Source organism: Acipenser ruthenus, chromosome 10, assembly GCF_902713425.1.
Source record: "Acipenser ruthenus chromosome 10, fAciRut3.2 maternal haplotype, whole genome shotgun sequence".
NCBI lineage: Eukaryota > Metazoa > Chordata > Actinopteri > Acipenseriformes > Acipenseridae > Acipenser > Acipenser ruthenus.
The window spans coordinates 11598966-11623499 of record NC_081198.1 but is presented as its reverse complement, the minus strand read 5'-3'; the positions used below and the strand labels follow the sequence as shown (position 1 = coordinate 11623499).

Here is a 24534-nt window from a genome sequence, read left to right as displayed (position 1 = left end):
AATAGTTGCTCTTTAATGATTAAGTTACCTAATGAAAAGATATTGCCATTCAGGTAGTTTTTTTAAGACATCACACGTTAGTGCTTGTATTGAAATATCTGAAACTGGGAATCAACCCAACTGTTAAAAAAAAGTTTTTATTCTTCTGAATAGCCCATCAGTATTTTTCTACAAAGACATTCTAAATCGAGTTTCAAGCTGAGCACAGTAAATACATCTTGCTGTTTCTTGCTGCTCTGCTGTTCAACACTAGAATATATTTCAAAAAAGGAATGTTCTCACCTGGGAAAAAAATGTGTGGTTACCAGAAACCAAGCTATTAGTGAGCCGACAAGTAGCAGCCGCACTAAAAAGAAAAGAGAATCTGGATATCCAGTAATGTTCACAACTCCCAGTGGTTAAGTCTAACAAGCTCCCTGGAGACAAGGACAAGTTACAAACGAAGCATGAAGGCTCTAAGGCAGTGGTATCAAACAGTTCCTGGAGGGCTGCAGTGTCTTCTGGCTTTCGTTCCACCCGAGATCTTAGTTACTAAATTGGTCTAATTATTTGATTAATTGGACACATTTAACATTTCTCTCCAGGCCTCAAAATGTTTCATAGGTAGTGTACCTTGAATCAACTGCATTTTTCAAATCATTAACTGTAAAAGACATATTAAATATATCCAATTGAACAAATAATTTGATCAATTATGTTAATTGAGAGCTTAAGTTGGAATGAAAACCAGAAGACTGCGGCCCTCGAGCACTGGAATTTGACAAGTGAAACAGGAGTTTACAGAAGGCAATCACTCAGCTGATTGATGAACTGGCCATCAGATTGGGTTTAGCTGTAGAGTCACTGCTATAACGCAGCCCTAACTGAGCACATCTGAGTCATGATGACTTGCTTGAGGTTTACAAAGACATGTTTTGTTGAAGTCAACACATTTATCTCAGGGTCTGTCTTGGTCTTCATCGGCCAAGCATGTCATATAATACTGATGATGCTTTCTATTCTCACTGCCTGAGAAGGGCAGTGTTCACTCATCGCTTATAATGGGCTATTACAATATTATGTATTATAACTTGTGTATAGTAATATAGTGGAATATGTGTAATTTGCTATACAGTACAACTGTGTCTGTAATATTTAGTGGCTAAGATAAAGTTACACTGTACCTCAAAGCAAGATATAACTCCATTGAAGATGTGTACATATTATAAGGAAGAACAGGGTTTTAAATATTTACAAGGCCATATTTTCAGTTGAGAACCAGGCCTTCTTGCACAGCTGTAATGATTTCACTCTGTGGTCAGGGGGCATTCCTACTTCATAGCAAACACTACTGCGTACCATGGATTTCAAAAGAGAAGTGCAGCTAAAAAAGCATTGACACAATGGGGCAAAGCAATGGAACTGTGACCTTAAATCACCACCTACAGTTTCAGATGGGCTTCTCAGGAAGTCAGCTGATGCTTCAAGCTGTGAGGGACTCCAAGTCTTAAAGACCATGGCAGTGCAGCAATGCAACTTTCACAGACGCCCCATCGTCAGAGACACTGGACCCAGCTGCCACTGACTGAATGAATTTCCATTCACGCCTGATCTAGGACTTGTTTAAACTCACTTTTGAACTATGTTACAGTATATCGCCATCCCACTGGTTCCCTCTGTTGCTGGTTGACATAATTTCTTGGCTCAGTAGAAGAAAACTGGTCTTGTTTTTTGTTTTCCTCAGTCTTATATTTTTAACATATTTCTGTCTTGATCCTCTTAAGGTAATGTGCAATTTTGTAGCTAATGCTAAAATGTGGATGCAGAGAATAGAACACATTAGGGTCCTTGGTCAATCCCTGCTCCAGGTAAACTTACCTGTATGCTTCAAAAGCAGTTTGTATAGATGTATAGGAGTCACTGAGAATCTTGCTTAAGATCTTGAAATCAATAAGTCATATGTACCACATACGGTACTGTAAACCAACAGGCCTTTACTCAGCCAGACCATGAGCTGGGCAGCATTATGGGAGATGAATATGGGAGTACTGAATGATTGAAAACATGAAAATAAAACATGCCAAGGAATTGGATGTATTGTAGGAAAGACATGAGGAAGAATCGGCAGCTTAAAAGTTTCTTAGGACGGAAAGTGAATAATCTCCCCTGCAAGCTTAAAATATTTGGTGCTCCACATCAGTGTGTATAAGGAAAGTATGAACTATCACCTTGGCTTATATTACACATGCAAGTGGCAAAATTAGAAGAGCGTTTGGTAGAAATAACATTTAATACTACATTTAATCCAGATGAGACCACAGGGTCCACTGCTAAGAAATAAGGATTTCCTGTGTCATAAAAAAAGTTGTTTTTAAAATAAATATTTCCATTCAGCAAGTCAGTAGCAGCATGAACAAGGGAGAGGGGGCTCGCAGAAAAAAAGATAACAAGCCAGAAAAATAACCAGCAGCCCCAAAACACTACTGTGAAAGACCCAGACTTTTACCAGCACTGCAAATGATACCCCTTCTCAAATTCACAATGCATTTCTATACCAAGCCATGTTATACAATTTCACCAAATTGTTTGTACAGCATATTTTATTATATTCAAAATCGTAACCTTCAGTAAGAAATACAGATATAGTACAAAAAGAAACAACTTTTTTTTCAAAAGCATGGTTTTGTTCATTGAAAATGAATATGACACCAAATGCTTTGTTGACACGTGTTAGTCAGTGGTATAAAATGAAAAAAAAAATAGAAACAGTTAATTAAGACAACCCAGTCTGTAGCTTTTGTATTGTTCTTATAATTCCCAGCGACATGAGTCGATAAAATCCAAAATCTTGCTTTAAAGTTGTTTGAGACAGAAAGGTTGTGCTTGTTTGCTGTCCACAAGAATGGGGTGATTGAGAAGGTCCACTTTTTTGATTGAAGCTTCTCAAATCCATGATCTTCAATAAAGACATCTCTGAAAAGGCCAGGTGATACCTTCTCAAACACCAAAGACTGATGCATGGTGTCTGCATCTGTTTACTTTGACACCTTGCGGGCGAGAGACTTGTTGGTTATTTTTTGGGGGGGTGGGGGGGTGGGAACACTTTTTGGTCTAATTATATACAAATGTTTTAGGGTTACAGCATCCAAAGAAGCATGCCATGGCATAATATTCTTAACACTTCAAGTTTTATTCAGTCTTTTACTGTCTGATTGGATTTCGCATCTTATAAATTTTCATCAATGGAATGATGCACCAAGTAGAGTAAGCTTTAGTTGTAATTCCCAGGAGATTTTTCCAGCCTTGGTCAGTCTTGGACAGGTCTTCTTTGTGAAAGCAGGTGCAGCCATAATCCTGTTGCTTTCAGTTCACTGTTGGCACCTGGTTTAAGCTGTACTCCTTTGCTTTGAGGCGCAGGTTGGCGATGCTATTTGCCATGTTCATTCCCTGGGTGGTATTGGTGTTAGCGCATGTGGGTGGGTAGGTAGCCATGGCACTGCAAAAGAAAAGGAAAGAAGATTGTTAAAAATATATATAAGCAGTCTAACAGCATCTTAGGGTAACAGTCCTGATGCACACTATACTGTACCTATTTCATTCAAGATCATTAAACATGCAGACATTTTTCAAGGGAGACTCTGCTGCAGATTGAAGTTATCCTACTTGTGATGCTATAGGGTTAACACTCGCGGATACAATAATCTTTCTAAGCTTCCGTAACAGAGACTATACTCTCCCACAACAAGCTACCTTATTATATTCTTAAATAAATAGATGTCTTCTTGGATTAGCCCACTATATTTGGCATGCCAGTACCCACATATTTAAATGGGTAACATCCTCCTTATCTTAAAGGATATTGGAATTTGTAGCCAATGCTTTTATCTGAAAAAAAGCTTTATTGGTGTGTGCATATAACAGTACTAACTGAAACTCTTCAAGTGTATATACCTCAGTGTATAGAGAATGTAGAGGGCATCTAATTTTAATTAATAACAACCTGCACAATGTGATGGCTATGGTTCTTAAGTGTAATATGGGACACAAGCTAGACATTCCAAACAGTAACTGTAACAAGAGGCAGAGCTGCCAACCTCTTTAACCCAATTGAGCCCATAAAAAAACACCTTTTCTTATTTTAATTTGTGTTTACAATGTATCTGGTTGTGTTTCTTTTATTTTTTTTTTACTATTTTTCTTTCTCTTTTTTCCCCCCCAAGCTCCTTATTAATTTGACCCAAATAGACAAAAGAATAATACATCTAAACGAGACATTGAAAGTGGTTTTATATCTAAATGAGACATTACCAGTGGTTTATATCTAAACAGGACATTGACAGTGGTTTTTGGTCACTTGACATGTTGTGTTTTTCTGATTTACAAAGGATGGAAAGCTAATTCTTGGGTTTAGAAATAAGCACCTGAGAAACTGAGAAAAAAAAGTGTTATCAAGAAAACATAGACACTGATTGTAAACTAAAATTATGGATACTTTCCAAGCTCCTTGGCTGTCCAGGTGGGGGGGTTGTGAAACACATAAACATAAAACTGCAGTTAATAAAATCAAAAAGTACTTGCATTCTGAAGGCAGCATTTTCTGTGAGACTCTCATTGGCACTCCTTCCGGACTTGGATACCAGCTTGAAATATATAAATTGTAACATGTGATGGCTCTGTTGTGCCTGCATTCACTTGTTTAGGGGGTTTAAATGTTAGTGGCCGGTTTGCCTATTTTTTGTAAAGTACCCCTTACAAAATAATAAAATAAGTAACATTTGAGAAATTAATTTTGACAGAATTATAGTAAAATATATCTTTCTTTCAAATGGGAGATAACAATTCAAAGCCAATGGGAGTCACACAAAAATCTGTGCCAAAAATACTTAACAGTATATATAATAGTACATTTACAAAGGTTGGCACTCCTGTGTAATTAGAAATGACCAGCACTGGTTTAAAATGGGTGAAGGCAGACTGTGTGGGATTTCAGCCTCTTTTGCTGGCTCAACGGTTTTAATTATGGTTCAAGATTTGCTTATGCTGGTTAAAAAAAAATAACTGCAGGTTTTTTTCTTTTCATGCCAATACCTACAGCCCACTGAATGTTTTCTAAAATTAAATATACTTGGTAGTGCTGTATATTGAGTTGCTGTTAACTTGTGCTGCTTTTTATTGTAAACCAGCTGAATGACCAGAAGAAAACCAGTAAAGTGGGAGCAAGAAAAAAAGAAGGGGCAGTCTGAGAGAGTCTAAACAAGAAGAAACAGAGCAGAAGGAGCAAAAGGGAAAGAAGGAGACAGAGATTGAAGGAGAGAGAGAATACAAGATGCACAGGGGAGGGATGGAAAGAGTAACCGAGCTGTTCTTACCTGTACGGAGAGGCAGTGCCCCAGGACAGGTAATCATTGGATCGGGGGGCAGGGCGAGGCACTATTGGCTGCTCCACCGCCGTCACGTCCCCAGAGTAGGACTTGAGCAGGGAGGCGTTTTTACTGGCCAGCATGGCTCGCTCATTCCGGCGGAACTTGGCCCTTCGGTTCTGAAACCACACCTGTTTTTCAAAGAAGATATATGTTTACAATCTGATATTGGCATTTGTTGGAAACAAATGAAAAGAAAAAAATATATATTAAAAGATGATCCACACACATAGCAAAATGAAGGCAGATAAATGTTAACTTTAGTGGGTTCAGGGGGTGTGAGCCAGGGCTTCACTATTTCCTAATTTCACCTGTCTATCATCATTGACTCACTATTTAAACCCAGTCACAGCTCAGCTCTTTCTCTTGCATTTTGCTTTTTCCCTCTTCCTCCTCACTTCTTTCATATGCCGTGTGCCTCTTTCATGTGTCGGTCCCCTCTGGGGGGGTATAGTGACTCTCACTTCCCCGACCTGGAGTTCCAGTAACTCTGCAGGTTCTTTGTGTGGTCAGAGGGGACCACTGGCCACACTATTTCTTTCAGATTCTCTTTTCTTCCTTATGTCAAGGCTTCGTATGAGCCGTTCCATCCTCTGAGGGTCGAACCCGGTCGCTAAATGGGACCCAGTCGCGTGGCCGAGCGTATAACGACTCTCTGAGAAGTCAGAGGACTCTGTCTTTTCAGGGGCCCGGAGGCCATTAGGGCTAGCCTCGACTCCATAGGGAAGGCTCTCTCGGTTGGAGTCCGGCCCGTCCTTTTCTCTCTCCCTTGTCTAGGGGCAGAGCCTCCAATCCTAAATTGCAAAAAACGCTTCCTTCCTCTCGCAGCTTTGGCTCCCACCCAGTGAAATGGCTTAAACACATATATTAAAGGTTCCCTTGTCACCATAAATATAAATTCTACCACTGAGCTAAATAAACTGCTAGACTAACTTAGGTCAGTAGAGATATTTTCATCACTCTGACTGAACTTTTACAATCAGTCTCAGCCCACTAATACAGTGTTAGTGAATTTGGCTGCTGTGGTTTATGAAAATTGAGCTGCAAAAAAAAAAAAAAAGTAATATATGATGGTTTAGAAAACACTTGCAACTTCTTAGCCAATGTGTAATTAGATATTGGTTCAGGGTAAAGTTGAAACAACTGTCTACTCTTGGTATTGGTTGTGAATTCCTGTGGTCACATTTTGCCTTTTACACAGGTCATAAGTTTAGATTCTAGCCTTATCTGATATTACCAGTAATGTCTTGTGTACTTTTCAACATTCTCTAACAGGCACATGGCAGACTTACAATAAACTACTGAGCGCATTTAAAATGCTGAGCTGTTTGGTTAAGGCAGAGAAAAATGGCATTCTATGCAATGCTGAAAGAGTTGCATTAAAGGTATGCCTTTTAGTCTGCTGGTTTTGCCAAATACAATAATGCATATAAATAGAAATTAGAAAAAGAACAAAAACAGATCTATGTAAAACAGTTTCCTTCTGCTGAAGGGTCCCGTGTGTGTGCATTACCTGGACTCGGGCCTCGGTCAGGTTCACTCTGCGTGCCAGGTCCTCTCGCACAAAGGCATCGGGGTAGTGCGTCCTCTCAAACACTCTCTCTAGTGCCTGCAACTGGCTGCTGTTGAACGTGGTTCTGTTACGTCGTTGTTTCCGTTTCTTCTTTTCCTCTGAGTTTAATTGATCATCTGGAATTAAAGAATATAAAAAATATGTTTTCGGAAATGTCACTTGTGTAAGCCAGAGAACTCCTAGTTACATTTACATGCATGCACATATCTTCTGAAATATATAGGCGACAATTAAGTAGCACAAATGGGCATTTAGAAGTTATAATTTACATTGACATCAAAAATACAGGCTACCACAATGGCTTATAGTTTTCTAGAACTTGGTTAATTAATTGGGGAAAAAATAGTTTCCACCACTGCAGCACATAGTATCTCTCTTGTAAGGATAATACTATGTGGTTTTAGATGAAGGGAATAGTGGTATCAGTGGTAAAAGTCTCCTAGTGCTGCAATCGTTTGATGATGGACTTGTAAATAATTGTACTAAACTAAACACATGTCATATATAGGGATACATTTTACAAATATTACAATATAATAGAAATTAATAAGGCTTATGAATGATTCAAAACGGTCAAAACTGTTCTATTTTATTTCTACGCAATATATTACATATATTATATGTTAAAAGATGGTAGAAAATTCAAGTTTTTAAAGTGTTAAAAAAGTTATTTTATAATTACAAATAAATGACCATTTACAGTATGTCTTATAAGACTAGATACAATATTTATCCACGATACCTAATAATAATAATAATAATAATAATAATAATAATAATAATAATAATAATAATAATAATAATAATAGGAAACAGTATTTCTGCTATAACAGAACCCGCACCTCATATATGTTGTTTTCTTGTTGGTTACATCCCATTATTATAAGAATTATAAAGGCCCTGTGTATATTTTTTCCTGGAGATTACCTACAGTTTTTACAGAATGTTGTTCATATGTCCATTTCGTTTTGTTTGCCTTTCAATGTTATTTATAGAAAACATACAGTTACAATTACTGTTCAATGAATATTTTAAATAATGTACGACGCTCAAATAATAGTGTTATTATCTTTATTTCCGCACATTTAAATGATTGTAATAGCATTGGAATAATACGTTTTTTCAAAAGATAGATTTTAAAATCTCAGAGGTGGAAGTCTCCCAAATCTAGAGTTAAATATGTAGCTACCCCGAGGAATTATCAGGGAATACAGGCTATACATTTGTGTTTCATCCTTTAAAATCATCACATAAGTGTGTATATATATATATATATATATATATATATATATATATATATATATATATATATATATATATATATGACATTTTCCAGAATAGACACATTTAAAATAAAACGAGGCCATTCTCAAAAAGACACAGTTGAAGTTATTTTGTTTATTTTGCACCGACGTTGTATATAAGAGAACCTTCGTTTTTACTGGAAGGATGAGTCAATAATGAATTACATAAATACATTAAACCAAAAATGTGTTTAGTGATTAGTCTGACTGGTTTGGCAAGTACAGGCAAAAATAAGTCCTAGCATAAAGCATATAACCTTTATTTACATTGATTCATTTCCTTGTAGGCACAGTGGTAATTAGGCCTACAGGCCTACGACTAAATACTTTGGTTATACAACTTTGAAGCGTAGACCTATTAAAGACTTTACCATTAATAAGTGTACGATTAATGACTGGTTTTATCATTTGATTCATAAACCCTTAAAAAATAACCACAACAAAACAGTAACACTAATATCAGTTCCTAAACGTAATATATGATTAGATATAAATTGCAGTGCAAACATTATGGTTTGTAGATTGTGAGAATGAAAAATAGACCGAGTAAAAAAGTGCAATAGAGTGACAATAGAGCCTTATTTTGTTCAGTTGAGTTTGCTCTCAGATGTTTTATTGGCTATGTATAAATTGGTATGCATGAAAGATGTGACTAAGGTTGTGTAACGCAGTCTAACAAAACGTATTCATATACTTTATGGGTTATATAAAGGTTGGTTATAGTTATCATTTAAAAATGTAAAACTGATAATGGAAGCAAGACTGTATCAGCAACTGAGATCTTTCGTGTTCACTTTACCAAATGACCAAACCCAGCCTCCCTTTCATCTCTGTGGTTTGAGATAAAGAGGGTTTAGAGTTCAGCGCTGATCCATTCATCACGGTGACTTTTCCCTCTTTGTTCTGAAGTTTTATTACTGTGATTTAAGGTCTGATTGATGTGGCACGGCTGGCATTCTCCTGAGGCTTTTCGTCTGTACAGATTTAAAAAAGCATTTTCCATTCCATTTACTTCAACGATGAGAGGTCTTTATTGTGAAATTGTCTCAATAAACAGATATCAATAACATTTAAGATATTGACTGAGAAAAGCAGATAATCCAGTAAAAAAAAAAAATCATTTTATTCCAATGAAATTGCCAAATCCCTATTACGCTTCGGGAAGGTCTTACTCGTATTGATACAGTTGACTGCAGATAAAGTGAAGTGTCTTTTCTGGATCTATCTTAAAGAAGGACAGATTAATATTATTTTCAAAAATACAGCATTCAGCATTGATATATAAAATGTGTTTGCGGCTGCTAATCCAAATCGAGGTCAGATTTGGATTATTTTAATTGTCTCCAAAGCAGATGACTTTTTTGTGCAATATAAAACGAGGCTATTAAATAAAACACTTCATAGCATCAGAATAGTCACTAAAATTCACTATTGGACGCATATACTAAATGTGTCCAAAACATTAACTATATATAAAAAAAATGGGGCCATATTCAAAAAGTATCCACCATCCTAAAATGTACACATTTTTTGTAAAACGAAAAGCAAACTGCGGTGTTACAGAAGCTGAAAGCAGCATCTCCCATGTCACATATGTCACTGTTGTAGTCCTTACGAAACACTGGTTCAGGAGGTGGCATAGTTCGGTTTTAAACTAGTGCGCATTTATTGTAGACGTGTATGCTTTATGTCTAAAATCAGTTCGTCTGATATAGATTAAATCATAAACATTTCCTGTATTTTAAAGGGTCTTGTTTTTATTATTTTATATTATTTTATTTAAAAAGTCCAACTGGAGGCCATTTTTTTAATAAACGATTTAACTATTGTTAAACATGTTTGTGTGTAAGTAGGCCTACTGCGAGTATAACGAGAAATGCAAAGCAAATAGGAAGACTCAAACCGTGTAAAAGACGATGTTGTTTAGGGTAAAAAGGGGTGGAAGCTAAATATATTGTTTTTCTTCTTTAAGTGGTAAATTCGTTCTACCCGGAGAGCTCTGTATTAAATTTGACTCATGACTAATCGATGTAGCCAATGTAATCAGTTTAGTGACCATTTAACCCCAACTGCGCAAGGACATCTCAGTGCGAAAATATATCTCGCCAGCTGATTCAGTTTGTCTACCGTTTTATGGTTACATGTGTTTCTCACAATGAACTTGTTAAAATAATCTGTTTCCACTAATTTAGGAATTATATACTGTGAGAGACATGCTCATTTGATTATATGCAGATTAAAAGTGACACAGCAGCACACAGTTTCTGTAATTGAACAGTTATTTCACACAGATCGCGTGCGCAACTGTTGTTTCGGTCCACTAATTGTGCACCCTCTTTTCCATTTAGATATTACATCGCAATCTTTATTAACGGTTTTACCACTGCCATACAGGTGTTACTTTTAGGCCAGCTCAATGTCATTGCTATAAACTGCAATCACCGTGACCTGGGCTGGTTGATAAAAACAGACTGGACACATTTCTAAACCAAAAAGGCAACTTCTACACACTATAATAACAACAACAACAACAATAATAATAATAATAATAATAATAATAATAATAATAATAATAATAATAATAATAATAATAATAATAATAGTTTGTATTCATATTTCACGTGTTTTAAGTAGACATTTTTAGGCAGGCTAATGTTTTAAAATCGAAAAGGCTTTTAGGCATTTGGCTGTAAACGCACCCTGTTGAGAGATTTTCAGATTGGGTAATGAATTGAAAGTGCAATTATTTTGAGTCATATGTCGACTTTGTAAAATGTTAAACATTGTGGACACTAAATAAAAACAGTCTGAGTGTGAAAAGGGTTTTATTTTTAGTCTACACACAACCCGGGTGCTGATTTCGAGATTCAAACACAATTCCATCATTTCGATCCAATGACGAACGTAATAGTAGGCCTGCTAGCAGTTCAATTGCAGTTAAACTTCATGCCAGAAATGTCTCGTTTGCACGAATTTGAAATTCTGCCAAGTTGACGCCGTAGTAGGTTTTATTTATTTATTTAATTTACAGTTTAGCAAAGTATGTTTCATACAGTACGAGTGTATAACCTAAAAATTACAGCCTTGTTGTTTTTCGTTTATAATTTTTAAACTTTAATTTTTAATGGTGGTGGTGGGTGGGGGGTGTCGTATCTATATTATCAAATAAGATAACTGCATATCTGTATGCTTTTTTAATTTAAGCAATTGGTGATACTTACTAGTTACTGGTGTTAATTACGCAGCACTTCAGCAGGTACAGTAATTGTTACAAATGACTGTTTACGCTTGCAAAAATGTTTGACAAGTGAAAGAGCGCACAATTGATGAAGCTGCCTTGCACTCAACTATTTAGAGGCGATTTCGCTGAGCAGTGCCGAGTGCTTTCCTAAACTGAGCCACTGACAATATGCCACGGCACCTAATTGAAATAAATAATAATTATACAAAATACAGGTGATGCATTATGAAAGTCCACAATCAAGCGAAACAAACTCACAAGTTGTTTCTGAATCTGTTAAATAAATATTGGCCAAAAACATGTGTGTTTTTCTTTTTGCACACACGTGAACCTGATTCCAAATCAGAAAACCTCTTTACCCTAAAGACGATCTTAATAATGAATGACTTTGGTCTTTCTGAAGTGAGACGTTTTATAGCACAGTAGGCCATATCCCGGAAGTTCACTAAAGCAATAATTAAAATGAATTACATGGTGCTGAGGTGTAACCGCTGAATATGCTGGCAGCGTAAGGCATACTCTACATATTCCATTAGTTTACTTAAATACCGTGACAATATCCAGAGCCCACTGGCTACACTGTAAGCCTATTGTTAAAATACAAAGATCATTAGGCGCATCAGATTTCAATTAACACACAGAATAATATCAACCAATAGTCGAGCATATGGTTTTAATGTCATTCTAAACAGATGATAAATACCTACATACTTTTTCTTTTGTACCCATTCACCCGTAGGAAGAGTCGAACTGATAACATCAACTCACACTGCCACTCTTCGCTGACATCAAAATGTTAATGTTAAAATAATGACCAGTTCTTCAATGGAGGCGTCAAAGGGTGTTTTGCGATTGATGTGCAATTTTTAAAATATTATTATTTACACAGCCAGCAATTAAATAATTCATATATATATATATATATATATATATATATATATATATATATATATATATATATATATATATATATGTATCCTACATCGAATTAAAACGCTCATAACTAAAGGTTAATGGCAAATAAATGATAGAGAAATGGAGGCATTTTAAGTTGCAGTCGTATTACAAAATACAATGGCTTACGTGGATTCTAGTGCAATAAACCCTACTATGTAGATGTTTTTGTTTTTTCTAAATGTATTTGTATGAAAGACTATGCTAGTTCTATAGAATGCAGCGAGTTATGTTCATTTTATTCTCTAGTGTCTTACTTACAGATGTCAGATCATTTGGCGCCGTCTAATTGACATGTATGTGCTAATGTGACAATCCTTTCTGCATTAATTACAGCTCAAACCCCCAGATATTTCCCCGCGAGTTTAATTCGCACTTACTCTCCTGCTGCGTGGTGTCACTGCCGCTTGTCAGCCCCGGAGACTCCAGCATACTCCTGCCCGCCTCTCCGGCACCTTCCTCCGGGTGTGTCCCCACCATCTCCCCTGCCTCTTCCAGATCCAACAGGTGACTTACAGAGAAGTTCTTTTTAGCCTGAAGATTGTCCAGATTTGCTGTAATCGGGCTCTCCAAGCGACTGGAAATCGAAGCTTGCCTGTCCATTACATGGGCATAACTAGAAGTCATGACTCACACCGTTCAATGCAAAAAAAAAAAATTAAAAAAAAAAAAAATCCCCCAAAATATTCCTTAAATACAACAATCACAACCAGCACCAAAAGACAAAAAACAAACAAAAAAGTCTTTTTTTCTTTTACTTTTTCAAAACAAAGGACACAAAGTTCAAAATAGTAGCTATCCAGATGGAATAACGGTTACCAGTGAGCTCCCAGGTTTCTTTAACTTGTCGACCATGGGTCTCGTCACACAGATCAAGAGCGTGTTTTTGCAGAGATTGGTAAACACGCTGTTTTCGCTTCAGCCCTTGCTTACTTCCACACACAGAACATTCGGGACATAACTTGAAACGCCTCGCTACGTCTTTTTAAAATATCTTCGGGAAAATCGTTCCCCCTTTCTTACTCCTGTTGACTCACATAGATGACTAAGGTTATAGAAAAGATGATGTCTTACAGATGTAGATATGAGCAAACTCACTCGGATTACTCTCGCGGAGGAAGAAGGCTGGACACTGCGCTTTTAGGAGCGCTTCTCTCAGCTGGATCAAGGAACTCTCTTGCACTTCAAAAGGCACACACTGGCATGCTAGTGAGCCTTTACAGGGAATACATGAAAATGTGAGACCCCTGGGAGGGTAGATCGACTTAATAGGAGCCTGTAATTACGTGGCAATGCCTTTGCGTTGTTTCTGACGTTTCACAGACCCCCTGAGTCCATCACAAGCCACCCCTCCCCATACACACACGCACACACACCATTACTACCAAAACAGTCTGATTAAGGCAACATCTGAGCTGGGCAAGGAGCCCCGGGGTTTCGTAAGGAGACCTAATTAGCATCTAGCGAAATAATATAACAAAGAGAAACTGACAGCTAGGATACGCGGTCCACTTCAAACACAATGATTATTTTGATTTGGAATTAACTCCTCCTAATATGTTTTAGATCCTGGTCAAAAATCTCATTTGCATTTTTTGTTAAGAGCTGCAGGGAGACTTTTGGAAAAACTCCACATCCAATGCAATCAGCTTTCTTGTTTCCTGCTGTTTCTGTGCTTTCCGCTCTGGGCTCGAAAGAATATAAAAAGCAATAGAAAATTAAGTTTAGTTGAGAGGCGCGCTGTAAGGACCACGTTGGTCTTTTTGATTGTAGAACAAGGCATTGTTTTGTAGGCTATGTAATGTATAGTTTGTAAGTGGATTTGGGTGTGTGTACTACACCCGACCGACATTCTAATGATAATCCAATTTACCTAACTATTGTACCTCAATAACCCGTTCACTATTCTAAAACTGCACTGCATTATTTTGACAACGGGTAGATATATTTCTGTTTTGCCGTTTTTTTTAGGACGCAATGTATAGAGTTGGAAAAAAAAATAGCTAAATGGTAATTGAGGGGGAAAAAAAGCTTACATTTTTTAAAAACAATATTATTATCCCTGTTAATCTTCTCATTATAAATACAGTACTATCTGGCAAGGAATTAGAATGTGATGTATGTGAGTATTTTGTCGCTTTTCCATTAAGAAATGAATTTAAAGTAGGGGTTGAGTGCGCTTTGAGGAGATGGGGGTCCATGTGGTCAAATGAGAGGAGTCTGGGCTCCAAGCTGCCATAGACAGCCCATGGCTTCCAACCCCTGATCTGGGAAAAGAACACTTGATGCCATCAAAGGGATCTAGATTGAAACCAGATGTGCCTCTCCGTTCATTCCATGCATTTAATTAAGGCGCTGGGATGGAGGAGACCTTTTTCATCATTAGTTTTCCTCCAGATCCCCTTTCCCCTTTAAGTCTAAACGCCCATGTTGGTGCCAGTACAATATGTCTGTCTTTTTCATCTAGTGCAAATCTGCCTAAATTCAACCCCCCTGTCAACGCGTGTTTGGAGAAAGTATTCTTTTTTTCTTTTTTTTTTTGCTTACACAAAAACGAGGAAGGAAACGTCAAATGAACTCTGCAGGAAGTTTATTAACTGGCTTTTCCTTGATTTCTTAATCGCACCTTTCAGAGATATGTTTATTTTAAAAGCTTTAAACGTTAAAAGCTTTGTATAAAGAAAAACTATCAGATGTTAGAAATGTTGTTATTTTCTCTAGTAAAGTATTTTTTTTTAACAGGGCGGTCAGTTTTTGTTTTAAGCTTCGACTACCGCTAAGGTAAAAAAAATACATTTCTTCAACAGCTGCTATACAAATAGATTATGTCATCTTCTGGATCCAGTGAGACAAATGTAGTCAACTTCAGTAATAATAATAGTTAATTGTGAAAACCAGCTTGGCAAAAAGGTAAAGGAAGAAAAAAAAACGTTGTTTAAAAAGAGTGTGGAACTATTAAAATATATTGGGTTGTTTTTCTTGTTTTCCCACAAATAAACAACAATTACACACATAAAAACAGACACGTGTTTAAATGTAATGTTGAGAAAACTATGATTTTACAATGTAACTGAGGCAGGCTAGCGACTATAATTTAAGGCCCCTTTTACAGCGTTCTTCTGATATCCGAGGCAAAGACTCAAGACAGGGCTATAGATTTGGGGAAATACGTACATTACATACACGTCATTATTACAAATCAGCATGTAATCCTTTTTCTGTGGGATATGCTTTATTAAAATCGTTTTCCATATTTCAGAGGCATCCACAATGGTGTAATTTGCCCAACAGTAATCTAGTAGACGAGTCCCCATTGTGTATTTAAAACCAGTCCTTAATTATCAATCGTTATATTGGACAGACAGCCTTTCCACTTGTTAGATCAGTGAACCATCCCAGGGTCACCGGTTGATCCCCATGTCCCTACTCGGCTAACGGTAGGAATGATTAAAGCAGTCACTTCCAGACGTCTCTGGGCAAGGCGACGCCAACCTACAACACTACTCTCTCTGTTTGAGGCTTTGAAGCTACCCTCAGGCAACATCCCAACGTCTTGTAGACGTCATGCAGAGGCGTGTCTAAGCTGTTGCAGGAGGTACCCCCAATTTAGTGAGAACCATAGGGGTGCTAATTTTTGCAGAATACCGCTTGTAGTAATTAGTAATGTAAATACCAATGCAGAGCAGAAAATACCACTCTGCGCCACGCGACGCCTAAATTACACCTTACCCTTCTCACCATCGTGTTGGCAACATGAAGATGGCAATATTAGGCTACACTTGACCCTGGACCAAAATATATGAGCTTGCCATAAAATGCTAGCTATCGTCAACTATTTTGCTTCTCAGTTTTTTTTTTTAAATTAACACCAACATGTTATGAGGTAACAAAAAAGCGCTTAAAAGTACAAGTAGTAGAATAGTTGTAGCATAGTAGTATTAGTTTTTGTCTACAGAACCATTGCTGGGTGACTGGAGCATGTTTCTTAAACAATACACAGGCTTATCAAAAACAGCGCATGAACCATCGACAACTGAAGTAACACATATACAATAACAATACAACGAAATGCTGAAATCAGTCTTTATATAACGATTGGATGCAGGAGAAATTTGAAGTTTTTTGTGGGAATAACATCTGTAGTGTTTTAGTACATTTTGAAGCCTTAGACACATATAGCTAGATATTTGGTCAGAGATTGTAATGAAACAATATAAACGTGTTTCACATGGCGTATGTTGTGTCCATTCATTATATGTTAAATTAATTTCACACCTGGCTTGGTAATCTCTATATTGTACATTGCTAATTCACAACAGATTGATCTCATATGGTAACACCGCAAGCAGTTTGTAATTAGTGTTTAGAATTAGTGTTGAACACAGTGAGAGAAAGACGGGACGCTTTAATGTGCGGCCGCCCGAGCTCAGCCAGCGGTGATGAACCATACAGGAACACAGAGCTTCACTCAGGGACAGATTAACAAAGATTCTTTTCCAGTGCAATATTTGCTCCTCATTTGAATGTTAATAAAAAAAAGAAAATCCTACACACACCTAAATTGTTATGTTCGAGCTCTGAAATAACAGCAGTTTTTTTTGTATATATTATTATTATTATTTTTTAGCAGACGCCCTTATCCAAGGCGACTTACTATTGTTACAAGATATCACATTATCTTTACATACAATTACCCATTTATACAGTTGGGTTTTTACTAGAACAATCTAGGTAAAGTACCTTGCTCAAGGGTACAGCAGCAGTGTCCCCCACCTGGAATTGAACCCACGACCCTCCAGTGATGAGTCCAGAGCCCTAACCACTACTCCACACTGCTGTGTGTGTGTATATCTATATACACACATATATAGATATACACACTACACAGGCGGTGACAACATCTGTATTACCTACTCCATCCTCCCTCAGCACCGTTATATATATTGCATTCTGTATATTGTAATCAGGCATTGTATTTCTGTTGGGATTACCCCAATAATATGCAGCTGGTGATACAAATCTTCATTGTCATTTGGCTTTAAACGATTCCAAGTGTTTGCATATTAGAAACATATACAAATCAGAATGTCTCTGAAATACTTTACATCATTGAATCATTACACGTAAAGGAAAACACATAGCTTTTAAATATTACTGTTATTGCAACAAAATCAAACGTTTAAGAATTAAACAAACAACTGATGGGACATATTATAGACACACATTGGTGATTTTTTTAATTATTTATTTCTCTCGCCAAAGTTCGGGTTACCAAATTAATCATACAGTGAGAAACAATACAATGCATTTATAATCTACTGCAAAATATACCTATCAAAACAACGATGTGTTTCTTCATACCAGCATCACAGAAAATGTTATCGAGCAAGGAAAGAAAGAATTAGGAATTCGATTTGTAAACGAATTCATATTTTTTTGAAAAAGAAACGGTGCAGCATGACAGCGAATCGAGGAAGCACTTCAAACTGTCTTTGCAAAAATAGAACGTGACTATCACATATTAATTTTCGATAAGTTGCAAGCGCCAAATTGCAGCAAGGACAGAGTTGTATTGCCAAATGAGGGGAATAAAAGCAGTCTGAGGTCACGGCGCCCCTTTAATCAGCACCAGGGGTCACTGGACAGCGCTGTTTCACGTGAAGAGGGGCAAGCGAGAAGGGTAAAGGGATTGAACCAATCAGGTCGTGTCGGAGGGAGGGGGAGAAACGCGATTTGAGTATCGAGAAAAGTCAAAACTAACATAATTGCCGAACGGAAACTGCAGATCTGATACACATTTAGGCAAGAATTTGATCCAAGTTTAGTGGGAAAAAAGGTATTTTGAAGTTTGGCCCCAAACCTCGGCCCCGGTTGGGTATCAGATAACTCTACCCCAGAGGAACAGAATTCCCACCAATTTCTCTTCACTGAAAACTAAAGCCAAAAATGAGTCTGGGCAGACAAATTGGCACCACTGTGTTTTTTTTTTTTTTTTTTCCAGAGGAAAGAAGGCACTAGATTTGTTTTCATAAAAATTACATAAATTAATGTATTAGGATCTCTAGGTTATTATATATATATATATATATATATATATATATATATATATATATATATATATATATATATATATATATATATAAAAAATAAAGAGGACCTAATAAAATCAGCTTTCAATGTTGCTTCCATTGCAACTGTTTTTGATTTAGGCTATTATTGGTTTAAGGTCAAATATAGTTTAGTGCAAATATAAAATGTAATGCTTGAAAAGTCACCTTTGACTCAAATAAAATGTTATTTAATTGTCAATTTAATGTGGTAAAGTACAAAATATATAGTCTACTTTATGTCCACCGCTAATGTATCATAAAAACAAGTGCACTTAAAATAAAGCAACATCAAATGCACTTTTTATTTCTGACAAATAATTATTACAAGATCATTATAAAGGATTTAGTTGTAAAATAGACTCCTATATCAGACAAAAACAGTATTGTTTCATTTTATATGGGAAGTCGCTGATGACATTTTACATAGCTGTTTACGTGGTCTTCAATTCACTGCCTACATAGTACAGTGGGGGTTGGTTGGTTTGTTTGTTTGATATCTGTTTTCAATATCAATTAGCAGCGTATATTTGAAAAACATCTGACCTAATGTTTTTCATTCTGTTTGTAGCACGTGGATATTTTAATATCAGTTTGCTTCAGATTTTAAATATGATTTTAATTTTAAAAAGGCAGAACTGTCCCTCAGTTTTATTTCAATAAAAAATCATTAAAACAGGAACTGTTTTCTCTGCAAACGATTCAAATTTGACCTGTACCAGAAATAATATGACATTTCAGGCGATTACTCAGCTAACAAAACCGTGGCTATACTGCACACTGCAAACCAGAAGCAAAGGTTCAAGGAATACACTCTGCGGAGAAGTTCCACTTGAAATCGTAGGATGCTTGGTTTCATTTATACAGCTATTTTACTAGAAAAACATAATCCATATTTACGCTGTTCAGATTTAATTGGATTATGATTTAATATGATCAATATGCCTAATAATCGTCACCATCATCATTAACATCATCACTATTCTTTGAGTAATGCATAGATGCAATTTACATAATAAAAACATTGCTGGTGGTTTGAGCCTTACTCAATATGTGTTGAGATCTTAGGTTGAAAATGTTTTGACAATTTTACTGCCAGTGTGTACCATGATGTTCCTTCCTTCTAATGTTGTAATTACCACCTGAGTGAGGGTTATAAGGCGTTACCAAAAGAATATATGCGAACATTGTTAATCAGTAAACCAATGAATTTGTGGGTTGAGATACAGTATTACTGTTGTCAATTAGGCAAAAAAGCTAACCATTTTTTGCGTTCGAGAATTTTTGTTTTCTGTCCTGATTAGGACAACACGATTTAGTTACATTTGACTCAAATCATAGCCTACTGCCTTATCGTATGCACGTTAATTAAACGTTTGTCGTTTGGGGATGCACATATAGCCGAAGAGAAGGGTACAAGCACACACATTCCAGAAATCTGTTGGTTGGGAAATCAAAGTATCCCTTGTGAAAATGCCCCATGATAATTGTATTTGGATTCTGTGATTCAGCGTTTACTAGACTGTGGAAAAACACAATGGAATAATTGGGCTGCTGAATAGTAAAAACGACTGGTTGTGATTTCATGAGCGATGCGTTTAAAATATGATGACTTCGGTCTTTATCTAGTAATCCATCAATAGTATTTCTAAAGGAATGTCAACCCATTTGGTTATTTTTTCATGTTTATTTTCTAGAAACAGGTCCAATGGTGGCATTAACTACATACATTATAAATACCCTACTACATTCAAACCCTAAATGTCAAGTTATGGAATCTGTTAAAGATAATGTTAATTATGCGCAACCTGTTTTAACTTTATGTAAATAATTTCAAAATGTAATTTGTATGTGTGTAGTTCATGGCTTCACTGACAGGTGCCACTTTGTTTTCTTATGAAATCTAAAATTATTCTTCGCTTTAAATATGCTTCAGACTATATTAATTAAAAATGACGCTGGAGATATAGAAATTGCTATTACTGTAGACAAGAATTACAATTCCGCGATTTATTGGACTCATTCGACGTTGAACAGCTGATTCAATGCTTCTTTTTTACATGTATCTGTTTATTGTGTCAGTTTAAGAATATCAGTTAACTTTTATCCAACACGTTATCCATTTCCTTACTAACTAACGTAATGTTTCAATTAATAAGATTGATAGTTTGATGGGACAAATGTCTATTTTTTAATGGCAATGTGTTAACGTGTCATTATGCTAAAACACAGTCTTTATTAATTTAACGCAAGCTTTTTTATCGTTAACCCATTGCACCTTCACTTTTTATGTGATACCAAAAAAAAATGGATACATTAATTATTCAAATACAGTTGTTAATATACAGACCTATGTAAATGCTGACATTTGAAACAGGTCTGCGTTCAATACCAATGCTTTTCGTTCTATAACCCTTGATATACACCATTCCATCGTTCTGGTAGGTTCTAATATTCAAACGTGTTACCCACTCATCGGTGGTTTTTGATACTGTGGGGCTTTTGTAAAACTGCAGATTAAAAATAACTTAGACCTATTGCTTTTACTATTTTAAAAGCAATCAGCATTAACAACACTAAAGTAAAAGCAGCTAAGTAATATTGTGCAGGCAACAAAAGCTAGACAGTTCTCACATTCTTTCAATAGGATGCATTTTCACTTAGGGCCAATTAATGTATTTAAGTACGTTTATGCTTTCAATCATATTTATATATATATATATATATATATATATATATATATATATATATATATATATATATATATATATATATATATAAAGTATGTTTGAACACCAGCGTGTTAACACATTCAGTATTTAACCCATTAAAACTATATAACTGTACAAAACTATTTATTAAAACAACACGCATAGAGCTTTGATCCTTGCTTGCATATGGGTTTTAAAAAAGTAGACCTACGTGTTACATCTGTGCAAGGAGGCATTGCTATAAGCCTATTTGAATAATAACCCCCATGTAACATTTAACTGCAGATAAGTCCGTAGGAGATTCAGCTAAAACCGCTCTAATGTACTTTTTACAGTAGCCTAGTAATTTATATAAGTACTTAGGCATTGTGGTGTTCGTTTTTAAGCTTCCTGTGGCCTTGTCAGAGTAAAAGGTTAACAAAGCAGAGTGTATAGTTCCAAAGTTAAAATGCACCTCTAAAATACCCAACACCAAAAATGCGCCTATAATTATTAATGATTTATGTTAATCCAATTAATTTAATTCATTTCGTATACACAGCGTGTCAATGTTTAAATTTTGTAACTAATGCGTGGCCAGAGGCACAGATTTTCAATAAAAGTTGATCTCACCGTCTTTCCAGTTCTCGGGTTACACAGTCTTTTCCAACCTGTCTGGCGAAACTGGCTCCATATAAATCAGGAACAGTTAGAAGGGAGAGTGGTCCTCTGAAGTCAAATCCTACATTTGACTTAATATTAGGCCTATACCTAATGTATGTATACGACCCCTCTTCTGCGCCGTCGTATGGTTTTCATTATGCCGAGGAAAATTCAAGTCATTATAATCAAGTTGTTAATCTCCCCTATTTATGTCTAGAGCACTGATGATTATTGTTTTGAAAAAAGGTGATTATATTTGTATAGGAAATACAAACCTCACACAAGTTACAGTCCTGATTAATTCTTGAAGATAACAAAGCTTGTTCTGTTTGGAAACGTTGATAAGGGGTTAGTAGATTATTTACAGGTGATGATTGAAAGCATCTACATCTGTACGTATCTCTATATTTATAATCGGCTGTTAAACTAGTCCAAGGTATATTAAGGGGAATGAAATGCAGTGGTTTTTACTTTATGTAAAAACAAAAGCGATCTGTGCAGCTTCTTCCTTCAAACACCATGCAGGGCTGAAAGGAGATGAGCTCCAAACAACGAGTAAGTAATACATTTGTTTGTTCTTTACATTTCAATATATATATCTATATCTATATCTATATCTATCTATCTATCTATCTATCTATCTATATATCTATCTATATATATATATATATATATATATATATATATATATATATATATATATATTGTTTGAAGCAGTCGGTAATAAGAATGTCGCCGTAAATATTTTCAAATATTTTTTAGCAAGAAACAAAACATAGTTGCACAAGACTATTTATATGAATCATTTCTTGCTCGTTTTATACAGTTGGGAATTATACTCTCAGAAAATAGAGCAGCAGTGTGGAGTAGTGGTTAGGGCTCTGGACTCCTGACCGGAGGGTTGTGGGTTCAGTCCCCAGTGGGGGATACTGCTGTTGTACCCTTGAGCAAGGTACTTTACCTAGATTGCTCTAGTAAAAACCCAACTGTATAAATGGGTAATTGTATGTAAAAATAATGTGATATCTGTATAATGTGAAATAATGTGATATCTTGTAACAATTGTAAGTCGCCCTGGGTAAGGGCGTCTGCTAAGAAATAAATAATAATAATAAAATGTGCCTTTATCTTTGCACCGAATTAACTGTGTTTATATATAGAGAGAAAGTCAACCGAAAGTTTATAAAATCCTTAAATTGTAAGAGCTGGCTGTTTTTTTGTTTTGTTTGTTTGTTTTGTTTTTTTAGTCTAAAACATTATAATAAAAAGTAAATTGTGTTTATAATTTGTGTGTACTTGATTACTGTACTTGATTATTTACACAGTCAGCACTTCCGCAGTACTGGCATCGGCCCCGTTTAAGTACCATACAGGTATGGTGCCATGTGTAAAAATCTTTTTTTCCTAGATTTAACTTAAATCTTGTATTTTTTCCCCCAGATTTATAAATGTGTGTGTGTGTGTATATATATATATATATATATATATATATATATATATATATATATATATATATATATATATAATTTATAAATCTAGTTACAAGATTAAACATTTAGCTATATATTTTACAATCTTAAATCTCTTAACTAGATTTAACATTTAGCTAAATATTTAACTGGCCTAAATCTGGGGGTTGTATGCAAATAAGCTCCGCCCGCTTTGTGCTTTCACGCGATTTGATTGGCTATGTAATGCTAATCGGGAAATATGCAAATGTCAGCATTACAAGAGCCAATCGAATCGCGTGAAAGGATTTAAGATTCAGTTCAATATTTGGCTAACTGTTCAATCTTTTTTTTAGAGATTGAGCAGGCCAGTTAAATATTTAGCTAAATGTTTAATCTAGTTAAGAGATTTAAGATTTAATTAAATATTCAGCTAAATGTTAAATCTGGTTAAGAGATTTAAGATTTAGCTAAATGTTAAATTTAAGTTAGATCTGGGAAAACACACAAGATTTAAGTTAAATCTGGGAATAAAGACATGTTAAAATATTAACGCTTTTTTTTTTTTTTTTTTTTTTTTTTTTTACACATGGCACCCCATATACTGGTAACCTCACCAATACAAGCTCTCAAGCATATGCTGAAGTTGAAAAGGAAAAAAAGGATACAAATGTGGTGTATGGAAATCTAGATTGCATTGATTTTTTTTTTTTTTTACAGAAACATATGGCACATTACACACTTAAATAATCTTTTAAGTTTTTTGTTTTGTTAAGAAATGTGTATTTATATAAAAAAAAAAGTGCATTACAACAAAATGCATGGATACTGCCACAAGTTCCAGTTATATATGAGCAGAAGAAATCTGCAACCATAAACCTGCAAGCCGCTGAAACAAACACGCTATTCATTTTAATGAACAACTTTTATACCAGAGATTGTGTGCATATAGAACCGTTTGGGGAGGCAAGCCGTCTACCTAGAATATTTGTACTAGCACCATATTTCTAAAATGTACGTGACAAATAAAGTTTGTTCATATAATATTGAAACACTTTCGTAAATATAATATGTACATGTAAAATATAACTCTTCTTACTCAAATGTTTTAGAATGTAAATGTTTTTTATTACGATATTCAAGGTTATTATGCTG

At 35.6% G+C, this 24534-nt stretch overlaps 1 protein-coding gene across 3 annotated transcripts; it reads right to left on the bottom strand.

The window, feature by feature from the left end:
* Positions 1-2561: 2561 nt before the first annotated feature.
* On the bottom strand, positions 2562-13818 carry LOC117413406 (paired mesoderm homeobox protein 1). Of its 3 annotated transcripts, none has more exons than XM_034022589.3 (5): positions 12852-13818; positions 6913-7088; positions 5349-5530; positions 4554-4619; positions 2562-3475 (listed from the first exon to the last, which is right to left on the bottom strand). In XM_034022589.3, exons 1-5 carry the CDS (start codon positions 13096-13098, stop codon positions 3343-3345), a joined length of 804 nt encoding a protein of 267 aa, XP_033878480.2. In that variant the 5' UTR covers positions 13099-13818; the 3' UTR covers positions 2562-3342. The 3 variants fall into 3 exon arrangements, with proteins under 3 accessions (XP_033878480.2, XP_033878470.2, XP_033878460.2); XM_034022579.3 differs by having other exon boundaries at positions 4558-4619; positions 12852-13813; XM_034022569.3 differs by lacking the exon at positions 4554-4619 and having other exon boundaries at positions 12852-13804.
* Positions 13819-24534: the final 10716 nt, after the last annotated feature.